The 22,813-nt window shown below is 54.4% G+C and overlaps 1 protein-coding gene across 6 annotated transcripts in view; it reads right to left on the bottom strand.

Moving 5' to 3' along the window:
• ADGRG1 (adhesion G protein-coupled receptor G1) overlaps positions 1–22,813 on the bottom strand; it is a 44,748-nt gene that overhangs the window by 2,154 nt on the left and 19,781 nt on the right. For 3 of the 6 annotated variants that reach the window (XM_043898578.1, XM_043898577.1, XM_043898581.1), the window contains exons 2-13: positions 11,773–11,866; positions 10,803–11,225; positions 9,087–9,219; positions 8,407–8,554; positions 7,649–7,780; positions 7,207–7,323; positions 6,938–6,983; positions 6,575–6,678; positions 5,730–5,848; positions 3,363–3,631; positions 1,940–2,048; positions 625–893 (exon numbers count right to left, since the gene is read on the bottom strand). In XM_043898578.1, coding sequence (XP_043754513.1) covers positions 625–893; positions 1,940–2,048; positions 3,363–3,631; positions 5,730–5,848; positions 6,575–6,678; positions 6,938–6,983; positions 7,207–7,323; positions 7,649–7,780; positions 8,407–8,554; positions 9,087–9,219; positions 10,803–11,225; positions 11,773–11,860 — 1,957 coding nt within the window. In that variant the 5' untranslated portion in view covers positions 11,861–11,866. Of the gene's footprint in view, positions 1–624; positions 894–1,939; positions 2,049–3,362; positions 3,632–5,729; positions 5,849–6,574; positions 6,679–6,937; positions 6,984–7,206; positions 7,324–7,648; positions 7,781–8,406; positions 8,555–9,086; positions 9,220–10,802; positions 11,226–11,772; positions 11,867–21,006; positions 21,150–21,791; positions 22,014–22,384; positions 22,582–22,813 lie in introns of those variants that run through there. The other 3 variants (XM_043898579.1, XM_043898580.1, XM_043898576.1) reach the window with 3 other exon arrangements.

Raw genomic sequence — 22,813 nt, 5'->3', positions numbered from 1 at the left:
GCGGCCCAGAGGCGGCGTCTGCAACAAGCTCCTGATGCTGCTGGTCCAAGAAACACCCTTGGAGTAATGGGACCCTTGATCTCTCCATGGGTAGAGAGACCCACCTTTGTTTTTCACCGTGCTGGGTAGGAGGACTTGGGCAGGATAACAGGGAAGGCGAGGCCTCCATGGGGTCCCCGTGCAACGGGGGTGGGGCGTGAGGGAGGCAAAGTGGACAGCACCCTGGATCCATGGCTGGATCCTTCTGTTGTCTTTGGATGTCTCCTAAACAGAGGGGCCTCCCTCCCTTGAGTGTCCTCCAGGAGGCTCAGACCATCTATCACCTTGACCACCTTGGTCTTCAGGGCCACACTTGGTCTTCCCCACTAGAGATGAGCTCTGCGAAGCAAGGCTCTTGCCCGGCTAGTTCACAACTGGAGCACCAGGGCTTAACACAGAATCTACACAGAGTAGGTACTCGTCAGTACCTATTGTACAAACAGAGACTTATCCACTGTGGCCCAGAGGCCCCCACTTTACGAACTGGCAGGTTGAGGCCCAGAGAAGGGTCATCTCATCCGTGGCCTGTTCTCTAGGCCTGGGCACCCATCCTGGGCCGGGGTCTGGGGTCTTCTCCACACCTACCTTGCAAGGAGGTGACGATGCTGAAGAAGTAGAGGGCGACAAGCTGGAAGGTGCCAGAAGCAAAGGAGAAGAAGACCACGGCCCAGGGCAGGCCGAGGACCAGACTGAGGCCCAGCAGGGTGAGCACGTGGGGCCACTTCTGGGCGCGTGGGCGCAGCCGCAGGATCTGCACCACCATGGTGCCCAGCATGGCCGTGTTGAACAGAAACACCAGGCTGAATAGGCCCAGGTTGGTGACATGGCTGATCAAGGAGTCCCGGATCCAGCACCTGTAGGCAAGCGTACGAAGGCTCAGGGCAAGGCCGGGCTCACGTGGTGCTTCCTGGGCCGTGGGCAAGCACCATAGTGAGCCCCAGTTACAGGGCAGTTACTTTAGACACCACAGATCCAAGGGCCAAAAAGTCACTCTTCTTTCAACTATCCTATACTCCTCCTCTACAGTCAAGAGAAAGGCTCAGTTTGGTGCCAATACGTTTTTAACTTTTAACACTTGCTAGTCTCCCTTTTCAAAAAGCGCCAGACTTAGGCTCACTGCTTTCATCAAGAATTTAGTAGCAGGGTTCTCTTGTTCCTGGGTTTGCTTTCATGACTATTCACTGTTTATGACAAGTAATGCTTATTTCCCATTTATGTGTAATATGACTTAAAGAAAATACATTTAACAAGCCAGAAGATTTAAAGAAAAAAATTAAGCAATAATAATACAGATGATACAAAGTAAGGCAAAAATCACAAGATTATGGTGCAAAAAACTGAAATTTGTAAAACACTGAAGGAATGGAAAGGATTCCTTCCTAACCTAGGGCTCAGGAGCTCTGGATTCTACTCTAGGTTCAGAGAGACTCACAGGCCAGGCCACCACCAGCCTGGGTGAATTAGCTGAATGTAGGACTGGATTTCAGCCCCATTCATCTCCTGGTTGGGTACCTTTGAGCAGGGTGGTGTGGATCCCTGCCTTCTCTGGGACTCAGTCTTTCTATCTTTCCATAGGGAGGGAGATAGAAGTGTGCAGCAAAGGAAAATGCTAAAGGTTCATCTGCTCCAGCCCAGACTCCTACACACGTGTGGGGAAACTGAGGCCCAGAGAGGGGCCAGGACCTGTGCAAGGTTATCTAAGTGAGTGGCAGATCCAGGCCTGTTCTCACCCTCCCTGAGAGAAGCATCACCCTTAGCCCAGAGCTCCAGCCAAGGCCAGGCCAGTACCTCCAGCACCCGGCACCCAAGAGTCTCCTGCTAAGTGTGACCTGGGCCCAGGCTGCTCTAACTTCTGCACCAGGAGGCCCACACTCCTGCCTCCACTGCACAAGCCACTCACATGGAAGGGTAGATGACACTCTCAGGGGTCTTGTGCACCGCAAGGATGATGTGACCATAGTTGTTCACGTCCACCAGTGCCACCAGCATCACCAGGAAAACGGGGAAGCCTGTGGGCAATGAAGCAGGGAGCTCCGTCTCCCACCTTCCCAGGTCTGCCCTCCCCTTCCCTCTGGTGAGCCCGCCTCCTCTCACGTTCCCTCCAGGACCTGTGCTCCCAGAGCCCAGCCAGCTCCACCTGGGGCAAGTCCTCCAAGCTTGGACCCTCCCTTCTCTATTCCAGTTCTGGTTTCCCAAGTCATGTCCAACTCTTGCGACCCCATGGACTGTAGCCCACCAGGCTCGTCTGTCCATGGGATTCTCCAGGCAAGAATACTGGAGTGGATTGCCATTTCCTTCTCCAGGGGATCTTCCTGGCCCAGGGATTGAACCTGGGTCTTCTGCATTGCAGGCAGATTTTTTACCAACTGAGCTATGAAGGAAGCTCCTGGTTTCCCAAAGTGGGGCCTATCTCCCCTAACCTAACCCCTGCCCCCTCAGCATCCTGGGAGGCCCTGGGTAAGGGCCAGCAGGTCCCTGCTGGGGGGCTGGATGTCACAGGAGAAATGAGAGAAGCAGACATTGGTGGGGTGGGGTGGAGGACAGTTCAGTGGGGGACATCTAGAGTTAAGCCCCAAAGGGATGTCTATTCTGGGCCTTGACTCTGTCCGTGAGGTGGAGACTGAGAGCTCCCTGGAAGGGGTTGCCCACCATTAAACACCTGGATTTTGACAAACAGCCAATTCTGAGGGAATTTCATATAAATCAATGATATGAACCAAGAAGGAACCAAATGAAAAATATGGGAGCAGCAGCAAGTTGGGATCAGGATCATGTGGAGGTTGATGGGCCCACGCAGTGATCAAAAGGACTTGTGGTGTGTGTCCTTAGGCCTCGGGTCTGACAAAAGAGAGGTCAGGCCATAGGTGACTTGGGTTGCTATTGGCTAAGAACAAATGCCAGAGCCATTGGGAATCTGTTATCTGAGGTTCATCGGGGTCCACAGACTGGGCCACCACCAGCCTAGGCGAGTCATGTGAGGACTGGATTACAGCCCCATGCATCCACAACGGGGTGCCTTTGAGCAGTGCACAACCTGAACATCTGTACATGGTGGTTCTGTCTGCAAACCCCACTTTGTAAAACAGAGATGAAGAGAGTATGTAAGCTTTTATTGGAGACAGGGCTCATCACCTCATCCTCCTAAAGAGGACCTTGATCCAGCCAAGGTAAAGAACCCCTGAGGATGGGTGAGTGAAGGAAAGCAGTGAGGGAATAATCAGAAGGGTAGGTGGAAAAGTAGACCGAAGTGCCCACCTTTTGTCAAAAGCCAAGAGGAAGAGGCAGGTCTGGGGGGAACCCACAAACCCCCTCCACTAACTTACCCCAGCCCACGATGCTCAGCTTGAGCAGGTAGCCTGGAACATAGGTGCCGAAGACCTCGACCACAAGTCGGTAGAGGTTGTAGCCCTCGAGGCCCATCCAGGAGAGGCAGGCGAGCAGAGAGAAGTGCAGGAAGATGGCGCTGGCACGGCAGGCAGCCTCGGAGCCTGACAAGGCCACTGGCTCGCTGAGCAGGAAGCTCACGTCCAGCAGGAAGATGGCCAGCAGCAGGTTCATGTGCACCTTGATGGTGTAATCCCTAGATTTCCTCCTGCACAGGTCGGGGGTGGGCAGACAGGGTCACTCTGGTGGCCAGTGTGGGAAAGCAGGGAGGTGGGAGGGAGGTGGGAGGGAGGTGGGAGGGAGGTGGGAGGGAGGTGGGAGGGAGGTGGGAGGGAGGGCCCGCCCACCCCTCCTCCTCCAGGCAGCCTTCCCAGACTACACACACACACACACACACTCTTCCTATCCTACTCTTGTGGCTGCAGCCAGGCTCTTGCCCACCTGTCCCTCTGCATCTACCCTGTACCCAGCACCCACAGGCTTGGACACCGTGTGTGCGTTTAACAGCAGTCTCAGCTAGGCACAGATGCTCCAATCAACACAGACACGACCATCAACCAGATGCTCCCAAAGTCAGAAGGGAAAGACTGGAATTTTTGCTGTTTTGGAGAATCCATGCCACCCACGTTCCATGTCTGTTTCTGTCTGCACAACTGTACATCTGTGAGCACAGGCTGTGTGTGCCAGGGTCCTTGAGTCTGCAAGCCTGTGTGTGCACGCCCTGCCCCCATCCCGAGACACTATGTGGTCCAGGGCACCATCAGCCTTTCTGCCCCCAATGTGCCCTGCCTGGCACCATACACTGCCTGTCCCAGAGGGTGCAGAAGAACATCTGCCATCCTGGATTTCCACACCTGCCCTGCCCCTAACACAAGGCACCACTATTGGCTGGCCCCACCCCCCTCACCCCCAGTTTACTCATCTGTGAAGTGGGAGAACTGGCCCCCCTCAAGGGTGGGGTGAGGGTTACACTGATATAAAGCACCCGGCACAGATAAGATGCTCAGTCCCGAAGGGTTCCCGTCCCTGTGTCCTGGGGCACTTTTGTGATCAGTGGGCTGGGGGGCTTGTGCCCCCACTCCTGGCCCTCCACTAAGCCTGCCAGCCGTCTCTCTTTGTCACCGACTGCAGCCCACCATGTGTGCATCTGTGACCGTCCTGCACACGGCTCCACCCTCCCCTTCTCCCTAGAAGGACAGTGAGCTCACTCCAAGTGTCACTCCAGAGCTAAGGCTGTCTCCCCTCTGCCCCAGTGGCTGCAGGCCCCAACTGCAGGTAGATTCAGTTTAGGCAAAGCCCAGCTCTGACAATCCAGACCCCACACACAAGCCTGTCTGAGGGTGGGGGAGATATTTCTTCACTCTGCCAAAGGTGACCTCTTCTCTCCTCAGGCACCCAAATGACTAGGGAGACACGTTCCTCTATGGAGCTAGGAGGCCGGGCCTCAAAACAGACACCAGGGAATGGGGGCTGGGGAGAACCCTGGAGGCTCTGCCTGTCCACAGAGGTCACTGCCAGACAGCTCAGTAACTGGGGCCCTGTGGACCGGGAGCCTGCCTGCTTCGGTTCAAGCCTGCTTCTGCCACTTCCATGCTGTGTGATCTCGGTCAGGTCACTTACCCTCTCTGAGCACTCTTTCATAGGACCCTTGTGAGGATGAACCCAGTTCATGTCTATAAAGCACTTAGAACAGGGTGTGCCCATGGCTGATTCATGTCAATGTATGGCAAAAACCACTACAATATTGTAAAGTAATTAGCCTCCAATTAAAATAAATTTTTTTAAAAAAAGAAAAAATTGCACTAAAAAAAAATTGCAAATCTTTGAGTAGCCTTTAAGCAAATAAAGTATTGAAATGCATTTAAAATAGAGGGAAACAATGGGATATTTAAAATAAAGGAATGTATTCTATATGCTCAAAAAAAAAGAACAGGGTGTGGCATGTGGGAAGCTTGATGTAATTGTTCACCATTATCATCACCAGCATCATCATATTACTATATGCCCCCAGTGGAATCATATCTGGTTCTTCAAAGACAGGAATCTAGATTCTTATGTCAACTCGCCCAATTTTAAATATTGGCAGCTAATATAAACTGTCAGTGTGATGTTATCCAAACATCACAGATCCAAAGAGAAAGGTCAGCGGACCGAACCTCCCAGGGCTCCCACAAACCACACACACACACATGTCAGGGTCAGTCAGGCCAGTCTCCAGGGTGGGTCTCCCTGACTGTGGGGTCCTAGCTCAGGGGCCGGGCATGGAGGCTGTCCCTTCCCCTTTCCCTCCCAGCCCCAGGCCCTACCTGGAGCAGAGGTAGGCGGCCATGGTGAGGACACAGGCCAGGGCGGAGATGACGCAGCCCACGTAGGAGAGGAGGGTCAGATAGTGCTTGTGGACGGCGTCCACCTCCACGGAGGCGACCTGGGGCCACAGGGCAGGTCAGGGTTGGCCTCCGTGCTGAGGGTTTGCCCAGAGGGAGGGCTAACCCATGGTCCCTGGAGGACCTTGGGCATCTATGAGCCACTCTTGCCCCCCAGCGGAGCAAAGTGTGGTCCCATGAGTACATTTTTCACCACATTCTTATATGGATCCCTGTCCCCACCAAGGTCCAGCGGACTCCACCAGAGAACCCCTTTTCTGTCCTGACACTAAATATGTTTCTAGAACACTCAACCCAGAAATAAGTCTCCTGGGAGTGAGTGAGCGCCCAACACCCAGAGAGCACCAGAGGACCACTCTGCTCCCTCGGATGCTGGGTCCTAAAATTCTGGGAGAATGAATGTAGGACACAAAGAGATCTTGGCGGGGGGTGAGCACCGAAGTCCACCGCAAGGGCCTCTGCACTGGGCCTCAGCATCCCCTGGAAGGTTCTAATAGAAACACAGTCCTGCCCCCACCCCAGCCCTGTAGAATCAGAATCCTAGGAACCTGTGTTTGTATCAGGCACCCAAATTTGGGGATACAGAGCAAGGACTTCAAAGACCTTTTACTTACTACTAGCTGTGTGACCTTGGGTAAATTGCCTAACCTCTCTGAGCCTCAGTTTCCTTACCGATAAAACGGGACAACAGCAGGAGTCATCTTGAGGCTTGTCGTGAGGAATGAACAACATATATGTGAGAAGTGGGGCAGGAGGAGGTCACGTACCATCAGAACTGCAAAGTAGGTCAGGTGGTTGCAGTGGCAGGATGTCTGTGTCTCTTTCCTGATGGTCTCACACCCCGCATCACTCCAGCTCCCCGGACTGCTCGCTGAGGAAAGGCCAGCATGAGGCTCTGAGATCAAGCTCAGCACCCCCACTGTCGCCCCCGGTACCCCACAAATGCATGACTGCATCCCCCTTCTGAGCTTTTGCTTCCTTCATCAGGCCCCTAACTTGCCATCACTCCCTCTTCAAAGCCACCTTCCTCCAGGAAGCCCTCTTTGATTAACTCCATCTACCCCACCCTCTAGGACCCCAACTACCTGCCTCCAGGTACCTGCCAAGCTCAGAGTCCCCTCCACACTCACATGTCAGGTCTTCAACCCAGAATACACATTGCAGAGTCACATTCTTCTGTAGGGACAAGAAAGAAGGGGTGGGCCCTGTGACAGTCTACTCTTTTCCAGCCAGGCCGAGGGAGCCAGTGCCAGGGCCCCACCCTATTTTGACCTGACTGGCCAATGCCCTCAGCCAGTCCATCAGTTTGTTAAAGGCGAGTAGTTCAGAAAAGAGGAGGGACAGGAGGACATGGGCAAACAGGGACCCTTTTTCCCTGGGTTGCTTGGCTCACACTCACCGGCTGTGGCTGGTGCTGGAAGGTGAGCACCACAGGCTTCGAGAGGTTGGCTACTTTGGTGTTCTGCACAACAATACCCAAGACCTTCTCTCCCAAGACCTGGCTGGAATTCTTGTCCTAGATAAATGGGGTATGGAGGAGAGGGGAGGGAGGGGGCTCAGGACTGAGAAGAAGAGTACACTCTTGTCTCTGCCCAGTACATTGCTCCCAGATTTTGAGTCTCCCTCTGGAAACAATTCTTGCGTAGGTAGTCATTTACACCATAGTAAGAATGACAGCATTTAGGCCTTTCCCAGCTCTAAGGCTCATGCACGTTGCCATCTGATTTCTGACTTTACAAGGACTCTTGGAGGAGAGGGCTACCTTCCATGCCTACCTTCCCTCTCTCTGTCAGACAGAAGCTACTTTCCCCAAGGGAGGCCACAAGGACCACCACCCCTACCTGGAACAGAGCTTGGCTGCTGAAGTCCACCAAGAGGAGTCTCTTCTCAGCTTCCTGCCTCCTGCCCTTGCTCTTCTGGAAGAGCACGCTGGGCAGCACCACCGAGTACTCCAGGATCTCGCTCTGCTCCTCCTGCAGACCAGAGGACCCGCTGGGGCTCAGCCAGAAGTGGGCTTCCAGGACCCTGCCATGTCCCCCCAGCACACGCCTTCCTGCATGCTGCCATCTCTAAGCCCACCTCCTTCACGAAGCCAGACTCACAACAACCCCGCTCACTCCTCCTTTCCTTGGCACCGGGGCTGGCTAGGGAGCCTTATCCCCCTCCCAGGGGATAAGGGCCTGGGAGGATCATGTGGTATTCTGGTGTCTGGGTGTCAGACACTGACCCTGCCTATGGCCCCCTGGTGTGCTGGGGGATATGGAGGGTGGGGGGGTGGCCGCCCCTCCCCGCAACCAGGTCCATCAAGGCACAGGCCTTTTGGCACTGGTTGTCGGTCCACAGGGATGTGTCCCAGGAGCCCCTGGTGCCGGGCCCAGGTCCCTGCCTGTTCTGTCCCCACTGCTGTGACCTGAAGGGTCCTCAATGCTACCAGGTCTGGGCCTGACTCTCTGGGCCTGAGGCCTTCCTCATCAGCACACATCTGGCTCCCAGAGGCCAGGGGTGGGGGTGGGGGTGGGCCGTGTGAGGGGTGGGGGGAGAGAGCGCTTGCAGCCTCCACATCTGCTTCCTGCCCTGGCTACCGATCCCGACCCCTGACCTCCCGCCGGGAGTGGATGTGCAGGTCCCGTGGATTCAAGTCAGACTGGAGCTTCCACACTGTGGCATTGACCCGCTCCTCCTCGAAGGACACGGCGTCCCCTGTGAAGTTCACAGAGGCCAGCTTCGACTCCAGGCTCTGCAGCTGCCTGGAAGCAGGGGGGAGAGAGGAGGGGATGACTTGCTGGGAATGAAGGGGGGATCCAGGTATGCCAGCCAGCAGGAAGACAGAGTGAGCAGAGAGGCGACTCAGGCTGATGCACAGGAAAGAATGTGGGGCCCGACAGAATGACCTGCGGGGGTGATGCGGAGGAAACCGGGGCCTCAGCGCAAACAGGAAAGGAGTGGCCTCAGACTCAGCCACCAGGTTCTGGGCCCAGTTCTGCCTGGACCGACCTACTTTGCGTCGCCGGGCAGCCCTACCCCGCTCTGGGCCTCAGTCTGCTGAGCTGTAAAATGGGTCAATCCTTTTCCCTTATTGGTGGAGAGGAGGGCTTGGGTGCTAATAAGAGAGACTTTTCTTTTTTCTGATACAGGCAGGTGAGGGGTCTTGGCCAGTGGGACTGAATCGAGATGGAGACCAAGGGGAGGTCTCCATGGTCTCTCATTTCAAATCCCTGCCAGGCCTGGGTCTGGGGGAGCCTCCTCCTCACCCCTCACATGCTGCGGACCCACACTTACTGGCCCATGGGGGTGAAGGGGGGCCTCCTTGAGGTCTTCCCGGGATGCTTCAGAAACTGGCTGAGCCGCTGGAGGTCCCTTTTCAGCTCACATATGTTCACCGAGGCATTGTGGGAGGCCTTGTGAGGGGGATCTGGGGAGAGGGACGGACAGACCCACCAAAGGCTGTTGAATGGGGTTCCACTCATTCAACTCAGGCCACACTCATCACACTCTCAATTACTCCCCCTGTAACTCTGACAGTTTCTGTCCCCATTTTACAGAACAGGAAACTGAGGCTCCAAGGAGTGGGGTAGACTCCCCAGGTCACTCAGAGATGTAGCCAGCCAGATGGGGCTCTGTCATACAGAGCCCGCAGCAACTCCAGCCTCAGCAGGGTGGGCTAGACCACCCCTACCCCTACCCCAGGCATCCTTCTGACCACACAGAGGCGGCTGGGAGGGCCAGTTCCTCAGGACCAGCCAGGCCTCCTTCAGGAGGAGCTGGGGGGTGGGGGGCTTCTGTGGTGGCTCCAGGGCCTTCCCCGGGCTACCCTGCCCCCAAGGGCCGCAGACTCAGGCATCTCCAGGGGTTAGATGGAACTCTGATGAAGTAGGCAGATGGAAATAGGGACATAGGGGGAGGGAGCAGACCCTATGCCATCAAATAAGGCAGGCCCTGTGGTCACATCTGAATTTTTAAGGCAGAAAGCCTGATTTTTCAGTCATTTGAAAACCCTGGCTCATGTTTTCCAAAAATTCTCTACAGACCAAGTAAGACCAGATCAGATCTCCTCTTCAGGAGGCCAATTTACAGCTGTTCCTGACTTTGCCCTAAACCCTCCCAGGTTGGGGCAGAATCCGGGCCTGGGGACAGGGATCCCCATCTACCCGCCCCCACCTGCCCCAGCTCTGCCCCCTCCATCCCTCTCCCCAACCCCCCCCACCCCGTAGCATTTCCATGGGCCTGGAGATGCTAACATATTCAAAGCCCTGTGCCCCCTCCCTTGGGAGCCTTGCCCCAAACTGGAGCTGCCTGAAAGGACCCAGAATCAGGGAAATCCTGGACCAGAAGTAAAGCCTCCAGCTCCTTCTGGCCAGCCCCTGCTCCCTGCCTCCACCCCACACTGAATAGAAGGCAGTGGTCCGGCCACACCTGTCACATCTCAGCCAGAAGACTCAGTCTGCGGACCTCAGTGTCGGCCTCCAGCCTTGCCGCTTCCTGACCTTTGACCTCTCTTCCTGTCCTGCGGCCCCATGCCAATCAGCTCCTGGGTTCAAATCTGGCTCCCTCTCTTACTCGTTACTCTTGCAACTTTGGGCCTCTCTGAGCCTCAGTTTCTCCTCTGTGAAATGGGGATAAGCAGTCTAGATGAGGCTGATTAAGCAGAATTTTTCCTCCGGCTCCAGACCTCTAGTCCCATCTCTCCATTCTCTCTGCTCCCACCCTGTTCATCTCTCGTCTTGCTTTACCTGGACCTACGCTGCAGCCGCGGGACAGGACTTCACCCTCCTCCCTCATCCCTGTCTTCCCACAAACACACCTTGCCTGACACTCCTTCCGCTCCTCAGACACCTTCCCTGAGTCCCCACTGCCTGTGAACAGAGCCCCCCAACTCCAAGACCTGACATGCAGCCCAGACTGCCTTAAGCCCCCCTTCCCAGCCCCAGTGCATTTTGCCTTCCCCATTTCCAGGCCTTGGGCCAAGCCCTTCCTTCCGCCTGGAAGTCGCCTTACTGTGGAAGGAGAAGATGAAGCTAGCCGCACTGGGCAGACTCGTGTTCTGGGGGCTCCACCAGGAGCTGACAGAGGTGGCAAACAGCGGGGGCCCCGGGGCCAGGGTCTCCTCCTGATGCCGGAAGCACAGGAGGTCAGGGGCTTGGTTACTCAGCACGAAGTCATTCTTGCCGTAGCGAAGATGCAATTTCCCCGCGTGGCGGTTCCAGTAGAGGCAGAAGTGGTAGAGGCCCCTGGGCTGAGGGAATGGCCAAGAAGCCGGGTGGACTCCAGGGAAGGGGGCATGGATGATGAGGGCCTCCTCAGAGTTCCTGATGGAGATGTGGAGCTGGGATGCCTGCTTATAATGGAGGCTGCTGTTATGCGTCTGGTTCCGCTGGCCGCAGAAGCGGAAGTCTTCCCGGGGGCCCCCGCCACGGGCACCTGAGGGGGCAGAGACTGAAGATGGGACTCTGGGCTGGAGGCAGGCCCTGGGGCCAGAACACAGGAGCCCAGTGCCTGGGACCCACACACATTCCAAGGACCTATACTTCAAAGGGTCTCCAAAAATGTGAATCTACCCTGCTCCAAGATGGTTGGCTTCAAAATAGGAAAAGAACAAACTCAAAATCAGAAGAAAAAAAAGAAAGAAAGAAAGAAAAAAAAATTTCAAAGGCAAAATAATATTTTAAATAGCAATAAAATACTTCACAAGGCCATGCCTGCTGCAGACAGTGGTGCAGGCTGTGCACTGCACAAGGGTGCTCTGGCTGCAGAGATGAGTGGGGCCAAAATGCACCCCAAGCTGTGTACTGGGGGGCTGCATTTGACAGAAAGAAGAGGAGCCTTAATCTTTTCTCCAAGGTACCGCCTACTTGCTAAGCTGTATTTGCAGGCCTGTGCCTGCCCAAAGCGGTTAGTGGATGTGCTGGTCCTTAACACAAGGATGGCATTTTAACAGAAGTCCCAGGGCACCTCCAGGAAAACCTACCTGGAAGCAGGAGGAGACCCAGCAGGAACAGCGGCATCTGCAGCAGCACTTGGGCAGTCATCTTCCTCCGCCAAGGCACCCGAGACATCACCGCCTGAAAGAAGCCAGCAGTGTTAGCTGAGGTCCTGACCCCCAGGCTGACTACCAGTCCCACAGAGGGACAAACCAGGGTAGTATGGACATAGGATGCGAGGCAGGGAGGCACGTTGGCAACAGTCTGTGGACCTCCCCCAGAGCTGCCAGGAGTGGAGAATCAGGAGGCAGTGGCCGAAAGAAGACACGCAGATGACCAATAGGCATGTGAAAAGATGTTCTGCATCACTAATTACTAGAGAAATGGAAATCAAAACTACAATGAGGTATCATCTCTCACTGGTCAGAATGGCCATCATTAAGAAGCCTACAAATAGCAAATGCTGGAGAAGGGATGAAGAAAAGGGAACCCTCCTACACTGTTGGGGGCAATGTAAAATGGTGCAGCCACTATGAAGAACAGCATGGAAGTTCCTCAGAAAATTAAAAATAGAGTTGTCATATTATCCAGTAATCCCATTCCTGGGCATATACCTGGACAAAACTATAATTCAAAAAGATACGCGCACCCGTAGGTTCATAGCAGCACCATTCACAATAGCCAAAACATGGAAACAACCAACAAGTCCATCAACAGAAGAATGAATAAAGGTGTGTACATACATGCAATGAAATCCTACTTGGCCATAAAAAAGGATGAAATAATGCTACTTGCAGCGACATGAATGGACCTAAAGATGATCACACTACGTGAAGCAAGTCACAGAAAGTCAAATATAGTATGATATCAGTTACATGTGAAAGCTAAAATATGACACCAATGAACACATCTACAAGACAGAAACAGACTCACAGACATAGAGAACAGACTTGTGATGGCCAAGAGGTAGGTGGGTGGGGGAGGGATAGATTGGGAGTTTGGGGTTAGAAGATACAAACTATTGCATACAGAATTGATAAAAAACAAGGTCCTAGTGTATAGCATGGGGAACTATATTCAATATCCTGTGATCAACCATAATGGAAAAGAACATGAAAAAAGAATATATATGTATTATATAACTGAATCACTTTGCTATAAGCAGTAATTAACACAATGTTGTAAATCAACTACTCTTCAATAAAATAAATTTTAAAATAAAATTTTTTTAATTAAAAAAAAAAAGGCAGTGACTGAATTCAAGTCCCAGCTCCAACTCTCGCTTGCTGCATAACCCTGTGTAAGTCAGGGAAAACAGGACTAATAATAGTACCTCTCTTCCGAACCCAGCAGTGATGGGGTAATCAGGGTAGAATTTGTGGGGGGGAAGCTCCATAGCATCACCAGGAACCACCCCACCCTGCCCCCTCCAGGCCTTCAGAAGACACAAGAAAAAGGGTGCTCTCAGGGTTCTCCTCCAGGAATCTCACCATGATCACCCCTAAGACCCAGCTCAGAGGACATCTCCTTATGGAAGACATCCTCAACGCCCTCTACAGTCAGTCCTGGACTCCTTTGGTTCCCGCCTCCAGCCAGGGTCTCCTGTTAGCCAGCTCTGGGAGGTACAGGACGATGCATCCCTCCTCCACACGGAGCTCCTGATCCATCGCTGTGCACAGGCCCTGGTGTTCACAGAGGTTACTGGGCAGCCAGGCCGCAGGGGGAATTGGAGTGAAGGATCAGTGCGGTCACAGCGCCCTCTACAGGGGATGGAGGAGAAAGGCACTTCCTGGTATGGCCATCAGGGGGAGCCAGTTCCCAAGGCAACTGGAAAGGCAGAGGGACGTCCCAGTCTGGCAGAGACAAACAGTATGGTCCAAGCTGGGGAGGATCCAGCTCCCCTCAGCCCTCTCCTGGAGTAGAATGGGTCACTCCTCCAGCCTCTGTTAGCTGAGTACCCACTATCTGCCAGCCTGTGCTGACCCAGCTTCCTCACCCCTACACCTATGCTAATCTTCATTCCAACCCTGTGAAATAGGCCCTACCATTTGACCCATTTCACAGATAGGGAACCTGAAATCCAAGGAATTAAATGACTTGCCCATTTAATTGTTCCAGAGGCCAAGGGCTTTCCCTGCCTGATCAGCACTGTAGTGCCTGGCAGGGAACCTGCGTGCCTGGTACTTACAGAGAGATGCCGGGTGGCTTGGCCCACCCCACGGCCATCTGGCCCAGTGACTGAGCTGGGTGCTGGGAATCACGAACAGACACCCTCATCCTGTGGGGAGCTGCATATGTCTGTGGTGACAGATGCAGTCATTTGCCACAAGCCAGACAAAAGGAAGCCTGGCATCCATGGGGCATGTGAGGAGTTTAATTTGGGGGAACCCAGGAGGGCTTCCAGAAGGAAGTGACTTTTGGATGGACTATTTGAGGGCAGCATTAAATGAAGGGGTGGCCCAGGCAGGAATTCACTGAACAAACCTGGCCCCCTCAAGCCAGTCTCCAGTATCCCAACATATATAACGGGACCCTAATTTCTTGGGTCTGGTCGGTCTAATCGTTGGTCAACTGGGTTCATCACCCTGCCCTGGTGACATCACAAGACCCCAGAGAAGAAGGAAGTGAAAGTCTTTGGGGGAATGGCTGCTATTTCCTAAATTGTGATCTTTAAGGTTTCATTTTGCATCCTCTCTGAGCATTTTGGTTCATTTTGGGTTTTGGTGTTTTCGTTTTTATTTTTAGGGGGAATGAAGGATTTATTACTTGAAGTAAGGAGAACGCTGAGGATCTTTCTAAAGCAGTGTCTCCCGTTTTGGCTCCTTTTGAAACTGTCACCCTAGAACAGCGGAAGGAAACCCAGCATCTGAAGACAGAAGTATGTCTCCTGGACCCCTTCTCTTTCCTTTTCCTTTCTGCCAGTCCCTGTCACTGTCTATACCTGATCCTCAGTACAAATGACATCTCCTCCAGGCAACTCCCCAACCCCTATTTTGACTTCTGCTTTATACTTGTGAACTCAGAGTTCACAGATCACTTTGCAAATATGGCCCCAGTTCTTCATCATGGCATTTGCATTCAAGGCCCAGAGAAGGCCAGTGATTCCCTGACCTCACACAGCAAGCAAGGATGGAGCTGACCAGAATCCAAGTATCTCTCCGGCCCACTGACTTTCAAACTGAGTTACCACTATCAGTAAATGGTGCCCAGGACAGGGCAGAGTCACCTATTTTCATTTATCTTCCTGGACTGATCTCTTTGAGAACGAAAAAGCAGAAAGAGGGAATGAGCTTCCCATCACCAGATGGATACAAGTGAGGCTGCACTTGTGAAATGCCATGATTCCAACAGATAGGGATCAATGGCATGCTCTGACATTCCTAGGTCATCCCCACTCTACCCTGGCTGCTTGAATAGCCACTCCAAGGTGAACAACTCTAGCCTCATAGACTTTCTTGGAATTTGAGGGGGAGGGGCTTCCTGGTTTCCTTTAACCCATCCTTAGTAGAGTTGACTCTGGAGCCAGACTGTCTGGGTTTAAATCTCAGTTCCTTTACTCAATGGCTGTGTGTCTCTGGACTAGTTACTCACCTTCTCTGGGCCCCACTTTTGTCATCTGTAAATAGGAATAAAAATCAAGACTATCGCAAGGGTCATTGTGAGAATTAAATGAATTGATATCCATAGAGGATTTAGAGCAGGAGCATGCACACGGCAGGTGCCATCGCTGTCGGCCAAATACCTCTACATCCTTCCTGGCCAGCTCACGCCTGCCCCTCACCCAACCCCCTGGGCCCATCACAGGTCCCGACTCCTACACCTTCCCTCCCACCCTCCACGTCACCCCCTCGTGGCCCCCACAGCCAGCTCAACTTCCAAAGCGCCTTGACCGGAAATTCTTCGAGCATGAAATTTCCTTTCTGGGAAGCCTGAAACCCCACCCAGAAAACTTCCCACCTCACAGCACGGACCTGAGCCTGTCCCCAGAAGCCTCTGAGAGACAGGAGGGCTGGACAGGGGCACCATCTACGCTCTCATGAAATCCTCAGAGCCATCCTGTGAGGCGGGTCCTGCTGCTTTGCCATTTTACAGATCAGAAAACAGAGACTAGGGCAGGGCTATCTGTCCTAAGATGCCCTACTGGTGGAGCTAAGACACGGACCTCAGTGTTATTCTAGAGAACTCCTTGGAGAGCTGGAGCCAATAGTTTCTAGAGATGCTTGCTCCTCTGGTTTGGGGAGACCCCCAAACAAAAGGAGAGAGAAATGGTGGGTGGGTGAGAGCCAAGACCACAAGCTGTGCAGGCAACTCCAGCCCGAGAGAGAGAATTTAGGGGGCCGAGCCCCCAAGAGAGGCCCCTACACCCCCCACCCCGTTCCTTCTAGAGCAGCTGCCCTTGACCTCAGGCCTTCCGTAAACACATGTAGAGAACAAAACAATCCGGCCCAGTTTGACACAATGGGGGCCACCATCACAGAGTCCCCAAGGATCCAGGCAGAGCCGGGGGTGGGGAGGGGCAGGTCTCATCTAAGCTAAGACTCCCGGCTGCCCATCCCCCAGGATGGCTGGGCCCAGGAGGAGATAACCCCAGTTCCAGTGTGGGCTCAGCCCTGCCCATCCTCATGGTGGGGGAGAGGGTAACGGGCAGGGGACCAGTGGCTCACTTTCTCCCCTGAGGCCTGACTCACTTCCTCTGCCATCCATATAGGGCCACGAGTCACCGCTGGCCCAGTCCAGGCCCCTGGAAAACCCATTTCCTCGGAGGACGGAGGTGGAAGTTGAGTGGACAGGACCTGAGTGGCTCTGGGGTTAACCCTTCCCGGGCAGGCGCCTCCCCAGGAAGATGACCTAGGCCCCCTGGCCTTCTCCTGCCAGTAACATACACCGTGGACGGCAGACTTATCCATCCCCTGACCAGCCTCTTTGCCTGGAATGCCTCCCTCTTTCCATGACCCAACTCAGCTTTCGAAACTCAGTGAAGATACGCCCTCCCCCTGAAGCTTTCCCTAACTGCCATCAGAATTAACTTCTGTGTTCCTGGTGTGGTGGGGAAGGGGGCAGTCCACAGCCTACACTCAACCCTATATGCCCACCTTTGCCACAAGTTCACATCAGAGGTGCCAAAATCCACGATGGGTCAGAACCACCCCAAGAAGTTCACTGAAATGCATTATCACAGATCCCTCCACACTGACATTCAGTATCTCTGAAAATAGCACAAAAGATTTTTTTCTTCATTCAGCAAATCAGAAGTAGGGGGGAATTTTTACCCAGTAGCTATGAGTCTGATGGGTTTTTTTTTTTTCCAATTTTTTTTCCTTTTTTTTTTTTTGCCAGGAGAGTAGTAACATTAGGATGAAAACACTTGCACACATACATACAGGGTACTGTCAGGGATACATAAACGTTTTGTGATAGAATATGCGTGAGGGGCTTAGCCGTAAAGAATCCACCTGCCATGCAGAAGATGTGACAGGAGCCTCGGGTTGGATCCCTGAGTTGGGAAGATTCCCTGGAGAAGGAAATGGCAGCCCACTCCAGTATTCTTCCCTGGGAAATCCCATGGACAGAGGAGCCTGATGGGCCACAGTCCACAGGGTTGCAAAAGAGTTGGGCTGAGTGACTAAACAATAACAACATGTGAGGGGCAGATACTCCAGGTCTGGTGCGGGGCTCGGGAGTCCAGCTTGACCAGGCATCCCGTTGACCAACACTCCGCGGGCATAGGACCACTGGCTTACAAGGCTGGGATGACACCAGGAGCCCTGTCTTATGGAGTCAGAGGCGGGTGGGGCCCGGCCCCAGATCACTCAGGTGGTAAATGGTTAGCTCTGGACGGGAGCCAGGGCAGCCTGCCTCCCCCGCGGTGTCTCGTCTCCACCTCAGTGGTGGTGAAGATGAATCACAGTCCTGGGTGGCTCACCTGGCATTTAGCAGGGTGCCTGGAACCTGGAAGGGGACTCCCCAAGCACAGCTGGGGGCAGGGGGGCGTGGGGCGGGGAGCCCCTGCCCCAGCGGGTCTCCAGGTATGAGCCTGGTCTTGCCCTCCTGTGGGGAGGGCCAGCAGCGGGAGGACCCAGCCCAGCTTCCCAGCTCCAGCCTCATCTTCAGCTGCTGGTCAGTGTGGGGGGCGGTGGGCGCAACGGAGGGGGGACAACATGGAGATGCTGGCTCCCCGCTCCCAGCCCTGGACAGAGGGCCTTAGGGGAGAAGGATTTGGCCAAGAGAGGGGTGGGTGAGTGTGAAGTCCTTGAGGGTAGAACACACGCACATGAGGTGTGCATGCACGTGTGTGTGCGCTCATGTGTGCGGGCGTGTAGGGGAGTGAGGAGGGACGTTAGAACAGAGCGGAGGCTCTGCAGCAGGTGTTTCCCCCACGGGGGTGGGGTGGGGAGCTGAGAGGACCCTCCACCAGCCATTTCCAAACTCTCATAAAAGCAGTCTAACCTAGAAACTCCATGTACCCAACAAACAAAGGCAGTGCTCCCACCAGACCCCAGTGGGACCCCCGACCACACCTCACTCTCAGCCGGGCCCCCAGCCCCTCAGCAGAGCCCAGGGCTCCAGGGGGCACCGCTTGCATACATGGAGCCCGTCTCTCCCCCCAACCCCCATCAGTCACAGGCCGGGTGACCGAGGCCCAAGCGAGGTGACCACACAGAACTCCCCCCAGGAAGGGTGTTCTGGCCTGGCCGGGGAAAACAGAGTGACTTCAGGTTCCAGGAATTTTTCTACAATTAAAGAGAATAAAAATTAAGCTAGCTGCCTGCCTCCCAGAGGCCGGCGGGTGCCAAGGCCTTGCCGGCTCACTGCCCAGGATGAGTCCCACATTCCGGAGCGCTGCCCCCCCAGCGCGGGCCCCGCCGCCCCATGGCTTCCGTCCAGCAGGTCCCCGGGCCACGGCTCCCTCCGCGTGCTCAGACGGGCCCGGCCCTGTGGGGAGAGCGATGAAGGGGAGGAGAGGGGCACCTGCCCAGGTGAAGGACGCGGGTTCCCCCGAGAGCCAGTTGTCCAGAGCCGCCCACCCTGCCACCTGCTTTATCTGCAACCAGAGTGTTTAAGAGGCCTCAGAAAGGCCAACACACCATCACCAGAGATGAGCCTGGGCTTGAGTGTGCCCTCCTCCAAACCTCTGCACACACCGGTCCTCCCCACTGGATGCCAGCCTTGTGACGTATCTGTAAAGGTCTAACTTAGAAACACTGTGTACCCAACAAACAAAGGAGGTACCCCCACCAGACCCCAGCAGGATCCCGGACCATACACTGGCCTTCGGCCTCCACATCCTCCCCCGACTGCCCTGCACTCCAGCCTCGTAGTGCCTGGCAGAACGGCAGACGGTGGGAATAAACAGAGGTCTAGCCAGCACAGCAAACAGGAGCTGGAATCCAAGAAGGGGAGTGGGGGGTGACAGTTCCCATTCAGCGAGCACGCACTTGGTGCCCAAAACTGTGCAAGGCACTTTTCACAAATGATCGTTCAATCATCACCTTAACTCTATAAAGCAAATGCTATTATTGCCCCCATGTAAAAAGGAAATGGAAATCCAAAGAGGCTAAGTGATGCCCAGGCAAGTAAGTAGCCAAGCCAGGATCCAGACTTTAGTCTACCAAACCTCAAAGCCCATGATTTCAGCCATTACGGTCACCAGAGCCCCTTCCTTCCCTTCTCTGGAACTATCTCCCTGACTTTACCATGAGGTAACTTTGCCAAGCACTTCCTAAGAAGCTGTGTACTTAGTCACTTAGTCATGTCTGACTCTTTGCAAGCCCATGGACTGTAGCCCACCAGGCTCCTCTGTCCGAGGGATTTTTCAGGCAAGAACACTGGATTGGGTTGCCATTCCTTTCTCCAGAGGATCTTCCTGACCCAGGGATCAAACCCAGGTCTCCTGAACTGCAAGCGATTCTTTACTGTATGAGCGACAGGGAAATTCCTCCCTAAAAAGCACTAGTTCCCAAGCTAGAGAAATACTGCTGGTCCTACTTGGTCGTATGAATTAACATATCAAAGGCTCTGATAAGTTCTGCAGAAAGAAAGTCCACAGAGCTTGGTTGGGCTTAGTTTCCCAGCCCAATATGATGGTGCATGCTTTTTTTTTTTTTTCACAGAATACCTGTTACCAATGTGAAAAAAAGGAGGTCTCAGAAATGTTGACAACTCGCAGATAAGAAAACCGTCAGCATTCCCCCTCCCAGCCTCCAGCCGCCTCCCCTCCCCTCCCCTCTGAGCTGTCCCAAAGGCCATTAACTAGCGGGAGATGGGCTACAGGAGCCATTCAGGCTGTGATGTTCCCCAGGGCAACTCATCACCATCTTTGACACTTCCAGGCCAGAGGTCCTGGGGGAACCTAGGGTAAAGACAGCCCCATCCCACCTCCCTTTGGCCGGCAGCACCAGCTCTTGGGGGAAAGGGACAGTACCAGCCGTGTTTCTGGATTGGCTGTGCCATTAAAGTCAACCGCAGTCATCTCAAGCAGCAGAGACATTTAGAATGCTAGGACTGAAAGGGAATGAGGGAGGAGGAGAGAGAGAGAAAGAAAGATAAAGTGATGGGGAGGCAAGAGCTTTTAGAAGCTGAGAATCATAGCCTTTTTAGAATCTGAGTGTGAATGGAAAAGATCTTGAACCCCAGGGAAGGGGAGGGATTAGGAAAGTCTGGGTCTGGCCCAGTTTAGGGGTGGTGTTCAGACAGCAGACCTGTCATGAGCAGTCCTGGGACAGTGGCGCCAGCCCTGCCCAGCTCCATGGCCCTGGGGCAGCCTGCAGCCCACAGCCAGGGCTCCCCACAGCCCTCCCCACAAAGAGCAGCTGAAGCTGGGCCTCAGGGCCCTCACCAGTCAGCACCTGCCCAGGGAATGCACACTCCCAGAGCAGGGGTGGCAGGAGTTAGACACATGTGTGTTAATCGCTCAGTCGTAACCCACTCTTTGGGACACCATGGACTGTAGCCCGCCTGGCTCCTCTGTCCACAGGATTTCCTAGGCAAGAATACTGGAGTGGGTTGCCATTCCCTTCTCCAGGGGATCTTCCTAACCCAGGGATTGAACCTGGGTATCCTGCATTGCAGGCAGATTCTTTACCACCTGAGACATCAGGGAAGCCCATAGGGTCCTAAAGTAGCCCCACACCTGACTGGTCCTAGTACCTTTGTAGCAGCCAGTCCCCTCTTTGGGCCTCAGCTTCCTCCTCTACTGAGGAGGTGACAAGATCCCTGTCCCCCTGTCTGTCTTCTCCATAGCCCAGAGCCCCAGGTTGCTTCTAGGGAAGGGAAGGGCTTACCTCCTGGCTGACAGCGAGTGGGGAGGAAAAAGGTGCTGGCCATCTCATCCTCCTGGCCAGCCTGTCTTCCCTCTCAAACCACAGACGGACCTCAGCCATCTGGCTGCAGTTTCCCTTCTGCATCTGTGTTCCCAAACTGGTCAAGGCCAGGCATACAAGGTCAGCCCAGTTACCTCCCTGTTCATTTTTGGGGGGCTGCGTTTCAGTTCCCCAGGACCTTGGCAGAACGCCCGCCTTTGGAGCATAGGACCCCGTAGCATTCCCAAGGTCAGCCACCAGCCCTCCCTTTCTTTTCTCCTCCTCCGGGTCCCAGATCCCTGGCTGAGGGGCAGACCGGACACACAGCCAGGCATCCTCCCCCACAGGGGCTGGGGGCCAGGGTGAGCCTGAGGTTCCAGCTCCCTCCGGGGAAGGTCGGTGGAGGCACAGACTAGGGTCCCATCCCAGCTCACTGAGGGCCCAGCACCGCCTCACCTGGTCCTCCACTACTGCTTGCATACCCCCACGGGCAGGGTGCTCACCACCTCCAGCCACACAGCTAGCATTAAATGAAGCTCTCTGAAGATGCAAGACTTGATTCTAAGCTCTCTACCCAAGGGAACACATTTAATCCTCCCCCAAATCTTCCGAGACAAATACCATTCTGCCCATTTAACAAATAAGGAAACAGAGGCCCTAGAAGATCAGGTTGGCTGCTGGAGATCACGCGGCTTGAGGTACAGCCTGGGGGCCTGGCTCCAGAACACAGGCTCTCGACTTTGCAGTCCATTTCTGCTTGACATTACCTGTTAGAAAGGGCTTCTCTTTAAAATTCCCAGTAAAAGATGCTTCCAGAAATGTGTTTCCTTGGATTAGTTGATTTCCTTCCTCTGAAGAAACCCTGGTCCTGGGGGCTCTCAGGACCCCCTCCCAGCAACACTCTTGCTCTCTGTCTTCTGCAGGCTCTGGACACCCACTCCCAGCACTGCCAGAGGCTTGTATTTGATAACGGGGGTACAGCCCATAAACTGAAATTGAATTTTTGCTGAAGTGTGGCTGAGGGAAGGAGTGTGGGGTGTGAGGCCCTTACCCCCATCCACTTCCTCGTCACTTTGGGCTGCTGTCTGATTCACTGACCAGTTCCCTTCGGAGTTGCATCTGAGCTCCTAGTGTCAGCCAGCCAGCCCCAACCCCACCCTACCTATCAGCTAAGCTTTCAGTTTAGGGAGGAAGGTCGGTTGGGGAAATGGAAGGGAGAGGCAGAGGGAGTAGAAGGTGATACAGGGGGAGAGGGAAGGAGGGGAAGGTGGACAAGGAAAAGGGGAGAGGGGGTGAGAAGTGGGGGTGGGGTTTGGGGAGTGGGAGTCAGAGGGATGGAGAGAGAGGGCAAGAATCATACCTGGATTCCTCCTTCGTGCCGTCAAACAGATTATCAATACATAAAGCGCGTGAATAAGTGGGCTAAGGGCTCGCCTTGTTTGCAGGCTACAGCCTGCTGGGGCGGTGGGTCAGCTTCTCCCTAGTCCAAGAGGCCAGAGGGGCACTTTGAAGCTGAACTACCCCAGCCCCGGCTCCTGCCCCCTCACCAGAGCCTCAAACAAAGCGGCAGCCTGGGAAGATGGGCGGCAAGCCCCAGCCGCCAGCCCGGGAAAAGGGGCGCAGGTGACAGCAACCCCTGGCAACCGTTGCCCTGGCAACCGTTGGCAGCTGCAGTGACTACTACGTCACCACCCAGCTCCAACCCAGCACAGCGCATTTCCCCTAACTTGTCCTATGCCCATGTCCCCTTACTCAGATGCTGGCCAGGCATGGAGCTGGCAGGAGAAAG

Source organism: Cervus elaphus, chromosome 4, assembly GCF_910594005.1.
Source record: "Cervus elaphus chromosome 4, mCerEla1.1, whole genome shotgun sequence".
Taxonomy (NCBI): domain Eukaryota; kingdom Metazoa; phylum Chordata; class Mammalia; order Artiodactyla; family Cervidae; genus Cervus; species Cervus elaphus.
This window is presented reverse-complemented; position numbering and strand designations above follow the sequence as displayed.